The sequence below is a fragment of the Haliotis rubra genome, unplaced genomic scaffold (genome assembly GCF_003918875.1).
Source record: "Haliotis rubra isolate DU_JTF1 unplaced genomic scaffold, ASM391887v1 Scf636, whole genome shotgun sequence".
Classification (NCBI taxonomy): Eukaryota; Metazoa; Mollusca; class Gastropoda; order Lepetellida; family Haliotidae; genus Haliotis; species Haliotis rubra.
The window spans coordinates 541,453-554,521 of record NW_025767342.1 but is presented as its reverse complement, the minus strand read 5'-3'; the positions used below and the strand labels follow the sequence as shown (position 1 = coordinate 554,521).

Below are 13,069 nucleotides of genomic sequence, written 5' to 3'. Positions count from 1 at the left end.
GATTGTCAAGGTTTGTTCATCATCATTCCCAGAAGCACTGCCTTCTCTCCCTCTCGTCCTGCTGCTCAACCTCCCAGATCTTGTCCGGCAGCTAAAGATTGTCAAGGTTTGTTCATCATCATTCCCAGAAGCACTGCCTTCTCTCCCCCTCGTCCTGCTGCTCCTCAACCTCCCAGATCTTGTCCGGCAGCTAGGGATTGTCAAGGTTTGTTCATCATCATTCCCAGAAGCACTGCCTTCTCTCCCCTCGTCCTGCTGCTCAACCTCCCAGATCTTGTCCGGCAGCTAGAGATTGTCAAGGTTTGTTCATCATCATTCCCAGAAGCACTGCCTTCTCTCCCCCTCGTCCTGCTGCTCCTCAACCTCCCAGATCTTGTCCGGCAGCTAGGGATTGTCAAGGTTTGTTCATCATCATTCCCAGAAGCACTGCCTTCTCTCCTCCTCCTCCTGCTCCTCAACCTCCCAGATCTTGTCCGGCAGCTGCGGCCCGGGGGTGAGGGCGAAGTCTATCTCCTCATATACCACGGGCTCCTCCCTTCTGTGTATGATGGGGTTGCCGTCGATAAAGGTTGGCGGATCAAGGGCAAGGTCGGCGTAGGTCAGACCGTCATCATTCTGAAAGTTAAACACAACTGCACTTACAACTGTCTGACATTTCTTCCAGGGGAATTTAACCTGATACATGTACTGAACCAACCAGTTCTCTACAGTAGATTATGCTGTCTCTTTGAGTGAGTTACAATATATTTTCTTTCAGGGGAATTTCACCTGATACATTTACTGAACCAACCAGTTCTCTACAGTAGATTATGCTGTCTCTTTGAGTGAGTTACAATATATTTTCTTTGAGGGGAATTTCACCTGATACATTTACTGAACCAACCAATTCTCTACAGTAGATTATGCTATCTCTTTGAGTGCAGTGAGTTACAATATATTATCTTTCAGGGGAATTTCACCTGATACATTTACTGAACCAACCAGTTCTCTACAGTAGATTATACTATCTCTTTGAGTGCAGTGAGTTACAATATATTATCTTTCAGGGGAATTTCACCTGATACATTTACTGAACCAACCAGTTCTCTACAGTAGATTATACTATCTCTTTGAGTGAGTTACAATTTCGCGTCGGCATTGTGTCAGCCAATCAGAGACGTTTCTTCCCTGGAACGTGGCAGGATATTGACAAAAAGCCTACCGTTTCTCCACAGTTGTTGTATTCGGCTGCAACTGGTCCCGCATAGTCGATTAGAACTGCATTTTCAGACTGGAAATAACAAACACATGTACGTTCTAATGGCAATGTACTAAACACACATCTAATTCTTCAATCATGCTCAAGTTCTTGAAAGGACTTTTTTTTATAATGTTAATGCTCATTTAATTCTTGATTTTTATGAAGAATTAAACGTAACTGAATTACTTAAATGAATATTAAAAGAATGTAATAACATTATCAACAGAAATTATTGATGGAAGTAATGTGAAAGTATTGTCCTACTAGTTGTACGTAAGTCTGTTCTTGATAAAAATAACATTGACTAGTGTTTTAGAACTTCGACATTGGCCTCGTCTTGCTACCTGCGAGTTTCTTTATTCTTCTCTTTAACCTACAGCCAATGTTGACCAAAGTGATGGCATAAATCTTGCTGGGGAATCGTGCAGAAAACAAAGATGTTGTGATGTTGTTTGACTGTCCTGTGTTGACAGATGTTTTAAAATATTTTAAGCTTATTTTAGAAATAGAATCAATTTGAACGTTTATCTGCTTGCTTTACGCCACACTCAGCAGTAGACGTCAGTGAATGATGACTAGGGATGAGAAAAAATCAGGTGGTCGACGTCATTAGCACCGATATTCACAATTCTGATACGATGTTATATGTGTCAAACAAGTCTGACCACCCAATCCCGTTAGTCGCCACTAACAACAAGCACAGGCTACTGATGGCCATTTCTTATGGAACCAAATCCCTTAGTATCATTGGTGCAATGTGACAGTTTAATTCATGCATTCGTTACTCCACGTTGCCTGCCTCCACCCCTTATCTCGTAACTACGTCTTTACGAGACACTGACTAAATGGCAATAGATTAGCCTCCTTTCAAAAACTATTTTTTAAGGAAAACAGTTCCATAACTTACCGATGGTCCTGCACCTGCATAAGCCCTGTTCATGAACCGTTTGCACTGAACCTTCTGGACCGTGGCATAACCATCAGACACTGTAGAAGGGGGAACAAGGAGTATAGATTATTAAAGAGTTGTGTAAGATTGGTACGGCAGCCTTTTGGGTCATTCGTTTCTTTCTGGTTTTTTTTCATGAAATATCAACTTATTATCTTGAAATTCAACATCGTAACTTATCATTTCAACATATCATTTTGAAATTTAAAGAAAAACAAAACAAAAAGGAATGGAACATATGTTATATTTGGGATTACACTTTTCTTAATAAAGTATAGATTCTAGTACTTTTGTTGGGTTGAGCCCCATCCGGGATTCGGGCCCACACTCTCAGAGTCAGGCAGCTAATCGCCGGCACACAAATATAGCATACATGTATGTCACATTTGACTACTTCTAAATGGTATTGTGTAATCATCAAAACGAATGGCCCTAAAAAGCTTCCGTAGGAATAGAGATTGCTTCTTGACAAAAAGCTGTCAAACTATCAGTAATCTGGGTTAACAAAGACACCTAATAATAAGGTGTCAAATACGTGTTCTAACACTGATGGTCCCGATCCTTTGAACGTTAGGAGGTCATGTGTCTTACGGGAGGCAAAATATTTACAGAAAAAACAGCGAGTGACTGTGCGAGTTGTGTCAGCGTTATGTGACACTAATTACAGCTTTTAGGTTTTGAACACTTCCGGTCTCATGCTGACAAAGAAACATAGGAAACACTTCCGCCCGTATCCACCCCCACCCCCACCCCCACCCTTAAATTTCATTCTAAATAGCCAAATCATATCACCTGAATAATATTCGTCATCTGATAAGAATGAGTTTTAATATGTTTCATTAATTATATCTACATACTGATAGATATATCCAACATCTATAAATGTCACTCAAGAAATATCTCTCATCGTTAAAATTTAGGGGGGATACGGGCGGAAGTCTTACCGCATAGGGAATTGAATGCTCTAGATGATACGTTCACCCGCGCATTGTCAAAAAGACAAACGGACACGCCTAAGGGTAAACAGTCCTGGGCGTAGGAAGACTTAAAGGGGCGTAGTTGACGTCATGTACAGCATCACTTCAAGTGAGTGAGTCTAGTTTACACCCCGTTAGCAATATTCCAGCAATATCACGGCGGGGACACCAGAAATGGGCTTTACACATTGTGCCTATGTGGAAATTCGAACCCGGGCCTTCGGCGTGACGAGCGAACGCTTTAACCACTGGGCTAACCCACCGCTCCTTGCCATATATGAAATGCAACACAAGAACCTTGTTATTACTCGGGTCATGTGTGGGTGGTTAAATATAGCGGCTTTTCAGCTGTCTTGTCTGAATACCTTGCTTGTTTGCGAGCGCGTGTTTTTCCAAACAGATAGTTCAAGGCCAGGTGATGTATGCTATGTGTTAATCTTGTTTCTAATATTGGAACATAATTCATCTTCCTTGAACACTGGTCCTATTTTCCGGGCAAACCGGAAGCTAAAAGAGTCCATGAATGATTTTCAAATGACCAAGTTGATTAGAAACAAACGTCTTCAAGTACAAGGAATCTGAAACAAATACAAGGACGTGGCGTGTGGGTGTGTGGGTGTGGGTGTGGGTGTGGGTGTGGGTGTGGGTGTGGGGGTGGGAGTATTTGTGGGATGGGTTTGCTGCACACATCTAAACAATTTGATCTTGAGTAATGATGAACAAAAGTTTTACATTATACCTGTGACCATAACGTATTAATTTTGAAGAACACCTTCCCCTGTTTGTTACTGTGCCTCTTTGTGTACATTTTCGTTCATGTCATCTACCGATACATTGTTTAATATTATATTACATATTACATTCTTTATGCTATATGCGACTTTTGAACGTGTCATTATTACTAGACATATCCTATCCTGATGTCATAAGCACCAATATTTAATTATTCGTTTGTTTCTTGTGACATGTTGCACTTAGCAAATCGAATCCGGGATAACGGGGGCGGTGGGGCAGCTAGTGGTTAAAGCGGGTTCGATTCCCCACATGGGTACAATGTGTTAAGCCCATTTCTGGTCTCCCCCACTATGCTATTGCTAGAATATTCCTAAAAGCGGCGTAAAACTAAACTCACTCGCTCACTCACTTCAGCATGACGAAACAAACTCTTTACCCACTGGGACACCTCCGAACTGTGGGGAATGTATAGTACACACAAGCCAGTTGATGGATTACGAACAGGTCTGTTCATGGCATGCGCCGACACCCTTTGCAAAATACTTACCACTGGGATCTTGTTGAAATTGTGCTTCGTTGTCAGCCATACTGCGGTCACCAGCCCTGAAAGAGACAACTCTGAAGTGAAGCAAAGGATTAAGCAACCATATCATAACGCGGCATACATCAGATTGCAAAGATAAAACTGTAAAAAGTCAGCCTTCAATTAGTTAGCTGCCAGTGCTGATTAACTACCCCAGCCTAGCTGGTAACAATTACTTCTCTGAATCTCGAATTTGTAATGCTCACCTTGAAAGTGCAAACGACGATGCTAATCCTGTATCATTTTCTTTTCGATACCTCAACTAATGGGGTAACTCTGTACCTAAACTTGTAGGAGTAACCCTGTTCCTTAACTTGTAGAAGTTACCCTGTACCTTAACTTGTAGGAGTACCCTGTACCTTAACTTGTAGAAGTACCCTGTACCTTAACTTGTAGGAGTACCCTGTACCTTAACTTGTAGGAGTACCCTGTACCTTAACTTGTAGGAGTAACCCTGTACCTTAACTTGTAGGAGTAACCCTGTACCTTAACTTGTAGGAGTAACCCTGTTCCTTAACTTGTAGGAGTAACCCTGTACCTTAACTTGTAGGAGTAACCCTGTTCCTTAACTTGTAGGAGTAACCCTGTTCCTTAACTTGTAGAAGTTACCCTGTTCCTTAACTTGTAGGAGTAACCCTGTTCCTTAACTTGTAGGAGTAACCCTGTACCTTAACTTGTAGGAGTAACCCTGTTCCTTAACTTGTAGGAGTAACCCTGTTCCTTAACTTGTAGAAGTTACCCTGTACCTTAACTTGTAGAAGTTACCCTGTACCTTAACTTGTAGGAGTTACCCTGTACCTTAACTTGTAGGAGTAACCCTGTACCTCAACTTATGGGGTAACTGTGTACCTTAACTTGTAGGAGTTACCCTGTACCTTAACTTGTAGGAGTAACCCTGTACCTCAACTTATGGGGTAACTGTGTACCTTAACTTGTAGGAGTTACCCTGTACCTTAACTTGTAGGAGTAACCCTGTACCTCAACTTATGGGGTAACTGTGTACCTTAACTTGTAGGAGTAACCCTGTACCTTAACTTGTAGGAGTAACCCTGTACCTCAACTTATGGGGTAACTGTGTACCTTAACTTGTAGGAGTTACCCTGTACCTTAACTTGTAGGAGTAACCCTGTACCTCAACTTATGGGGTAACTGTGTACCTTAACTTGTAGGAGTTACCCTGTACCTTAACTTGTAGGTGTAACCCTGTACCTTTACTTGTAGGAGTTACCCTGTACCTTAACTTGTAAGGGTAACCCAATACCTTAACGTGTAGGGGTATCCATATAACTTAGCTTTTAGGGGTACCCCTGTACCTTATATTGTAGAGATAATTCCGTCCCTTGTAGAGGTAACCCTATACCTTTACGTGTAGGAGTAACGCAGTATCTTACATTGTAAGGGTAACCATGTACCTTAAATTGCAGACTGACGCGTGAAAATTATATAACGCTGTGTTCTTCTCACTGTTCTTGAAATGACCTGGAGCATCGGGGTAGCCCAGCGGTTAAAGCGCCCTTTCGTCACGCTGAATACCCAGCATGGGAACAAGTACTCATACCAAACCAGTATTAAGAAAGTATTCAGCTGTAGCTGATGTAATTGTAGTAAAGTGAGTGAGTGAGTTTAGTTTTACACCGCTCTCAGCAATATTCCAGCTATGCTGTAAAGGATTAACGAGATGCTTGACAGGAAATACGTCCGAGATAGCAGCACAACTCGTATTCTATTCTATCACTACAAATACACTTCCTTTCTTGATCCTGTTTCTGTGGACAACGACGACGACGATGACGAAAGCGATGACGACAATGAGGACAGAACAGACGGCAGCCACAGGTACGATGGAAAGTACTGCTGCTCGCTGCCAACGTTGCTTAATTTTAATTGATATGTGACCTGGGCTCTGTGCACAGGAATACACACCGCGACATGCAGGCCTTAAAGGTCACCAAAAGCTTCCAAAAGGCAATAGTAGTGGTATAAACATGTACTTCCGCAGTGTAGGTTTTAGATCACAGAGAGAGAAGAAGAGACGATTGCGTCGTCTTGCTTGGCATATATCTTCAATGCTTTGACTGGACAAAGAGAAAGATCTTCAATACAAGACCCGATGAAATCCCATCTGAAACCCAGGAAGCCCTTGGCATGTTTCTTCCGTCCAAACCTTACTTGCTTGACACTAGTTTTTGGCACGTGTATCTAAGATGCGGGCCGAGGTACTGAGCATTGCAAGGAAGACTGGCTTAGTCATTCGCTCAAAGTCTATGCTTCGAGTATTTTTTCGCTATTTCAGATATGTTTTCGTTACTTCGATTATTTTCTCATTTGCTTCGATTAATTTCTCGTTACTTCGAGTATTTTTATAGCTTCAAGTTTCTTTAAAAAATATCCAGTTTTGAATGGTGGCTGATTCGGGATATTGCCATATTGCCTTTACAAATACAAATAAAAAATAGGCGGGTTCGATTCCCCACATTGGCATAATGTGTGAAGCCAATTTCTAGAGTCCTCCGCCGCAGTTGTGCTGGAATGTAGCTTAAGGCGGCGTAAATCCCAACTCACTTTCAACCTAAATCACATTTCCACTTTATGACCACCCATGAACGTTAGCATAATATGTTTTCCTGAATGGAACACTGTTTTGTTTTCAAATGCGAAAGTAGCTGGACCTAGAAATTATGATACGGTTCCAATTATTCTATTTTGGCGTATAACATATAAGACATAAGAGGCTAACTGAAATTCATATGTGTGTACATTGATATGAAATACTAAATCAGTGAAAACAATATAATAATTACTTAAGAAAGTAGGCAATCACATGCAGTCTTTTCCCTTGGATTCCAGATGACTTCCTCTTTTCTGGGTCATATGCTTCCTTTATTAGATGCCTTGCCAAGCTTGGATTGTTGCCGGTGGTGATACCAACCCAAACACCCCATAGGCTATTAAATAAATGACAGAAATACTTCATAAATCACTCACCTATTTATAGGGATCTTGTGAACAAAGAGCAGTTGTCGATGTCCGCTGGACGTTGTTATAACCAGGACCTTTGAAAACGGAACTGCGCCATATTGGCTGACTGAGGATGAGTGCGACTGCCAAGAGCTGGTCGTCTTTGTAAGTAGTGTTATATTATATATAATTTACAGTTGTTTAAATGGCGTTATGTGTTCGGCAGGAATGACTCAGACTGAAACTGTTATCAGGGTAGCTAGGCATGCCTTTCACAAGTCCGTTATAACTGATCCCTATTGTAGGTACAGATTCACGCTGGGATGACTCTCAAATGGATACCGCGGAGTATAATGGCGCCAGAATCAGGCTATCAAAGGTGAATCAGCACATGTCATGTAAGTGTTGAATAACGTTTAATTTGTGTAGTATACCCGCTGACGTATCCTTTGAGCTCTCCTGTCTTTTCCTGTCGTCAAGTAATTGTACTATGTTAACGTTCTCTCCAAAAAAACATATGTATTATAAAGTGGAAACGTCACATGCATGTTAAAAAAATGCGTACATCTTTACGCCGTAGTTACCATTTCGAAAACCATTAGTATGTGCATTATTCCGCCAGTTGTGTTCAAGATGAAATAACATTGATACATATGAAATCAAAAGCGATGCTCAGTATATATATAATTCTATATGCACACACAAAGCTCGTTAGGCACACAGACAGATTATTTATTAAAGTCTGACCCCTGTTATACATATATACAAACTAATTAACCATATATTTACAAACGGAATTATGAGAGCCTAAAATTCTTTAAAAATTGCATGTACATGTATTATGAATAACAATAATTAAAAGTTATATAATACGGATTTACTCCTTTTTAAAATAACATGGCAGGTTTGGGCAGCTATAAAACAGATATTGCTATTGGACAGGATAAAAGCAGTTTTTTGGTATATCAGTAAGATTACTAAAATTCGGACACAGGCAGACACACAAGTATTTAAAAGACTAAAACGTTCATCACTTTAAACCGGACAATTAATTAAAACATGAACTTCGTCTTCAACACAGTGTTTACAATAAAAACATTTTCTTTCGTTAAGTGGAATATTGTTATATCTACCCAGCTCAATATTAATTGGTGCAGTGCCGCATCTGAACTTAGCATGTGCACTTCTGTATGAGCGGGGCATGGGATGAGATTCGTGAAATTCCGGCATATAAACATCCTTAAAAGTACCATAAAAGCGTAGCTTATTTGCCCCCAGTTTAGATGGACCACAGTTATTCCCTACCGATTCCTTCCACTCCTGTCTATTAGTATCAAAAAATTTCTGTATAACGCTTTGTACAATAATTTTGGAGTTAAAACTATTAGTGGGGGAAATAAAGTGCTCAAGATCAACACTGCCTAACTTTTTATGAATTTTAAAATTAAGGTTTCTTTTTCTTCTAAAAGCCCAGTGGTTACCCCAAAGAAAGATTTTGCTCGTTCGTCGATATTGATCCAGGTTACAAAGACGTTTATAAAATCTGACAACACTGCCCCACTGGCGCACGATAGGGGGAGTCCAACCCATGTCACTGCTCACAGCTGCGTTGGGTGCAAACTTTTTCAAACCCAAATAGAATCGCATTGCACGGTTTTGCACAGCGTTCACACATGACATGTTTTGTGTTCCCCATATACATGCGCCATTCTCTAAAACAGACCACACCATGGAATCATAAAGTTTGGTAAAAATTCGGTACTCCATACCACCAATGAGCTTAAACTTGGAGATTAACAAACCTAGGGCTCTGCTGGCTGAACTTGCCGCGGCCTTTGCCATTCTAGAACAATCTAGATGTTCATTAAGTAACAGGTCCAAATAACAATAAGAATCAACAACTTCAAGATTTAGATTTCCACAAGTAAATGTACAGCTGGTTCTGTCAACGGACTGATTCCTAAAATGTATAACTTTCATTGACAGACATTTTGTTCGTATCACACCATGTGTTAATATTAAGATAAAATATTAAGATCTGTTTCACTCTCCGCTAATAAAATAAGATCATCAGCATATGCTAAAACACCTACCTTTAAACCATCAACATTCACACCTATATTCATATTATCTAAAACGTGGTGGCGCTTTTGAGGTCGCCTTCGCCGGTTGGCATGTCGGCAAATATCTAAAACTAACAACAGATCATTAATATACATATTGAATAACAATGGTGAAAGTAAACATCCTTGTTTAAGACCGCAATTAACATCAAACCATGGGGTATTAAAACCATTCAAACGGATACAACATTTGACGTTATCATAGATTGACATAATTGCATGAAAAATCCTACCCCTAACATTTTTTCCCCATAAAATATTCCGATCAATACAATCATATGCTTTTCTAAAATCTATAAAAGCAGCAAACGTGGATTTGTTCATACTTTTTCTTGTTTCTATAATAGATGTAACACTATATACATGATCTATGGTAGATCTGCCCTTTCTAAACCCGTTTTGATTATCATGTAAAAGGCCATTGCTTTCCATGTATTCACTCAGTCTGTTGTTCAGTACCCCACAGTAAAGCTTATAACTGGCACTGGCTAACGTTATACCCCTGTATGCGAGCGGGTCCCTGGGGTCATCCGTGGAGGTCTTTGGGATTGGCGGAATAACGCCTTTACCCCACATGGAAGGGACAACACCCTTGATAAAGCATACATTAAAAAAGAAATAACAAACAATTAGAGTTTTTCAGCACTTCGACTGGAATAGCATCGATACCCGGCGATTTACCTCCCTTTGCTGTCAATAAAGCCCGCTGCACCTCCCCCAACGATATAGGTATATTGAGCTCTCTGTTACTGTTACTGTTTGCGTCATGTGGCACACGTGTACAATCAGAACTAAAATTAGTGTTGAGTAGATTCGCATACGCATCTCTCCACGTCCCTAAAACAGTGTCTATATTGGAAATTCCATGGGGATAGTCTTTTTCCTCTCAAACCCACGCCCACTTTACTTATCTTCCTCCAAAACTTTGAAGTATCCCTTTCACACAAACTCTCTAACTCACGGAAGTCACGCTTCGCTTTCTGGACTTTTTTATCAAACGGATCCCGTTTTAGAACATACTCATATTTTAGATTCTCTCTACCTGCCCCCTTACACTCACACCATCGCCTTTCTGCAACACACATGTCGTTCCATAAAAGTGCCAGTTGTGGAGTCCAACATTCCTAAGCACGGCGACGCTTTTTGTTTCTAGCATGGGAATCAAGTAGTATGTTTTTTGTCGGCAGTATACTGTGCATTTCATTTTTCACACTATCCACAAACGAGTTAAAAGCAATGTCTACATCAGCCTGTACAAATTGGGATGACTCTAATTTATTAACAATGTCCACAAGTGACCGATAACTGTCATCAGATTGCATAAAGCTATCAGGTATATTAGACGTATCACATTTAACCCTAGTCTGCTGCTGACGAGTACATGGTGTAGGGCCACAGAGCGGCATATCTAAATGTATAGACCATGTTAACATTGAGTGGTCTATCTTTAACACCGTCTGTGGGTTTACCAGCCCAACACACCCGGCCCTAGTGGCTACACCATTTGGCCTAACAACACACATATTCTCAATCCTATATAACATGTCATAGGGACAAAGACAGTAATCAACCACAGATGTACCCCTAGTGGATATGTACGTAAAATCATTACAAACATTTTGTCTTCCATTTACCATACATAAATTAGCTGATATTAGGAAGTCTGCTAAAAGTCTACCATAGGTGTTGATTGTTGAATCAACTATTGCACGCTCGGGTAGGCAATCGACACCTTCTACATAGTCCAACAGGTTACCACATCTACTGTTTTGTCAAAACAGTATTGTCCAATCAGATTGCACACTGTTTAAACTTGTAACAGTCGATTATCATGATTATTGTTGTCCAGTGTGATTTGTAACTTGTTTTGTTTGTTATTGGATTCCGCAACCTCATTTTATTACATTTTAAAGCTGGACATTTTTTACTTTACTCTGGTTTACTATCATTGTTATTATTCTCTGTAAACATCTTACAGGGACATACCAAATTAAAGAAACCGGCCTTTTATTCAAATTATTAAATTTAGTTTGAGAGTATATATAGTCAGAAAAAAGAATGTGAAAGAGGAGTTTCGAAATTTTAGATTACATAATCCAGGTTTCTTACTTGTTCGTGTGATACATATGTGTTACCATGGAAACGTTTGGAATATCAATGTAACAAATCTTTGTCATTTTTAGTCTAACTGTGGTTCCTGATTTCTGTTATTTTCTTATTTGCAGACTGGAAACTACTGCTCATACTACTGTGGCTGCTTTCAACGTGGTCAGGTGCGCTGTTTACTGTAGTTATATATTGTACTTATAGTACGTGTGCCCCATTCTCAAAAAGCTGTATCCGCCCCTGTTTCGAATCTCTGTATGCACCCCCATACTAGTAAACCCGCCACTCACTCAGCCTCAGCCCGCCCATATTCAAAAACACGTCCTTGTCCACGATCAGACAACTCGAAAGAAGCGGACATAATATGTTAATATACACGTTCATTTATCCATTCGTAAGAAAAATTCGTGGAGTGATTTGGGGTTCAACTTTGCATACAGTTATATTTCACCCGTGTAGCGACGTGTTTGCACGTGTGTGGGTGGCTGCTTCTACTATTCTTGACTTATGTCGGTGTTAGGGGTTGGAGGTCACCGAGATACAATGAACAGACACAATCCATCACCACATGAAAGTGGCCTCCAGGCATATTGTCGATCCTCTACACCTCGGAGGTGTTCTCCAGGCATACTGTCGATCCTCTACACCACGGAGGTGTTCTCTAGGCATACTGTCGATCCTCTACACCACGGAGGTGTTCTCCAGGCATACTGTCGATCCTCTACACCACGGAGGTGTTCTCCAGGCATACTGTCGATCCTCTATACCACGGAGTCGCTCTCCAGGCCTGTTGTCGATCCTTTACACCACGGTGGTGGCCTCCAGGCATACTGTCGATCCTCTACAGCATGGATGGGGTCTCCAGGCATACTGTCGATCCTCTACACCACGGAGGTGGTATCAAGGAATACTGTCGATCCTCTACATCACGGAGTTGGTCTCCAGGCATACTGCCGATCATCTACACCACGGAGGTGGTCTCCAGGCATACTGTTGATCCTCTACAGCATGGATGGGGTCTCCAGACATACTGTCGATCCTCTATACCACGGACGGGGTCTCCAGACATACTGTCGATCCTCTACACCTTGGAGGTTGTCTCCAGGCATACTGTCGATCCTCAACACCACGGAGGTGGTCTCCAAGCATACTGTTTCGAATCTCTGTATGCACCCCCATACTAGTAAACCCGCCACTCACTCAGCCTCAGCCCGCCCATATTCAAAAACACGTCCTTGTCCACGATCAGACAACTCGAAAGAAGCGGACATAATATGTTAATATACACGTTCATTTATCCATTCGTAAGAAAAATTCGTGGAGTGATTTGGGGTTCAACTTTGCATACAGTTATATTTCACCCGTGTAGCGACGTGTTTGCACGTGTGTGGGTGGCTG

General features: G+C 41.0%; 2 protein-coding genes across 3 annotated transcripts in view; one reads left to right on the top strand and one right to left on the bottom strand.

Annotated features, from left to right (window-relative positions):
* Nucleotides 1–379: 379 nt before the first annotated feature.
* On the bottom strand, nt 380–4,488 carry LOC124256718. Its single transcript, XM_046690683.1, has 4 exons — nt 4,449–4,488; nt 2,148–2,227; nt 1,202–1,270; nt 380–615 (listed from the first exon to the last, which is right to left on the bottom strand). Exons 1-4 carry the CDS (start codon nt 4,486–4,488, stop codon nt 412–414), a joined length of 393 nt encoding a protein of 130 aa, XP_046546639.1. The 3' UTR covers nt 380–411.
* Nucleotides 4,489–7,498: 3,010 nt separating this feature from the next.
* The window catches only part of LOC124256699, a 60,965-nt gene continuing 55,394 nt past the window's right edge, over nt 7,499–13,069 (top strand). The window contains exons 1-3 of one of the 2 annotated variants that reach the window (XM_046690671.1): nt 7,499–7,607; nt 7,748–7,840; nt 11,791–11,837. In XM_046690671.1, coding sequence (XP_046546627.1) covers nt 7,777–7,840; nt 11,791–11,837 — 111 coding nt within the window. In that variant the 5' untranslated portion in view covers nt 7,499–7,607; nt 7,748–7,776. Of the gene's footprint in view, nt 7,608–7,747; nt 7,841–11,790; nt 11,839–13,069 lie in introns of both variants that reach the window. The other variant, XM_046690670.1, reaches the window with a different exon arrangement.

What these genes read in the sequence shown, in the direction of transcription:
- LOC124256718 (XM_046690683.1), bottom strand. Translation starts at nt 4,488, where the DNA reads ATGGCTGACAACGAAGCACAATTTCAACAAGATCCCAGTG. An exon ending in ATTTCAACAAGATCCCAGTG is followed by an intron (nt 2,228 to 4,448) that starts GTAAGTATTTTG and finishes CCCCTTCTACAG; the next exon opens with TGTCTGATGGTTATGCCACG. An exon ending in ACAACAACTGTGGAGAAACG is followed by an intron (nt 616 to 1,201) that starts GTAGGCTTTTTG and finishes TTTAACTTTCAG; the next exon opens with AATGATGACGGTCTGACCTA.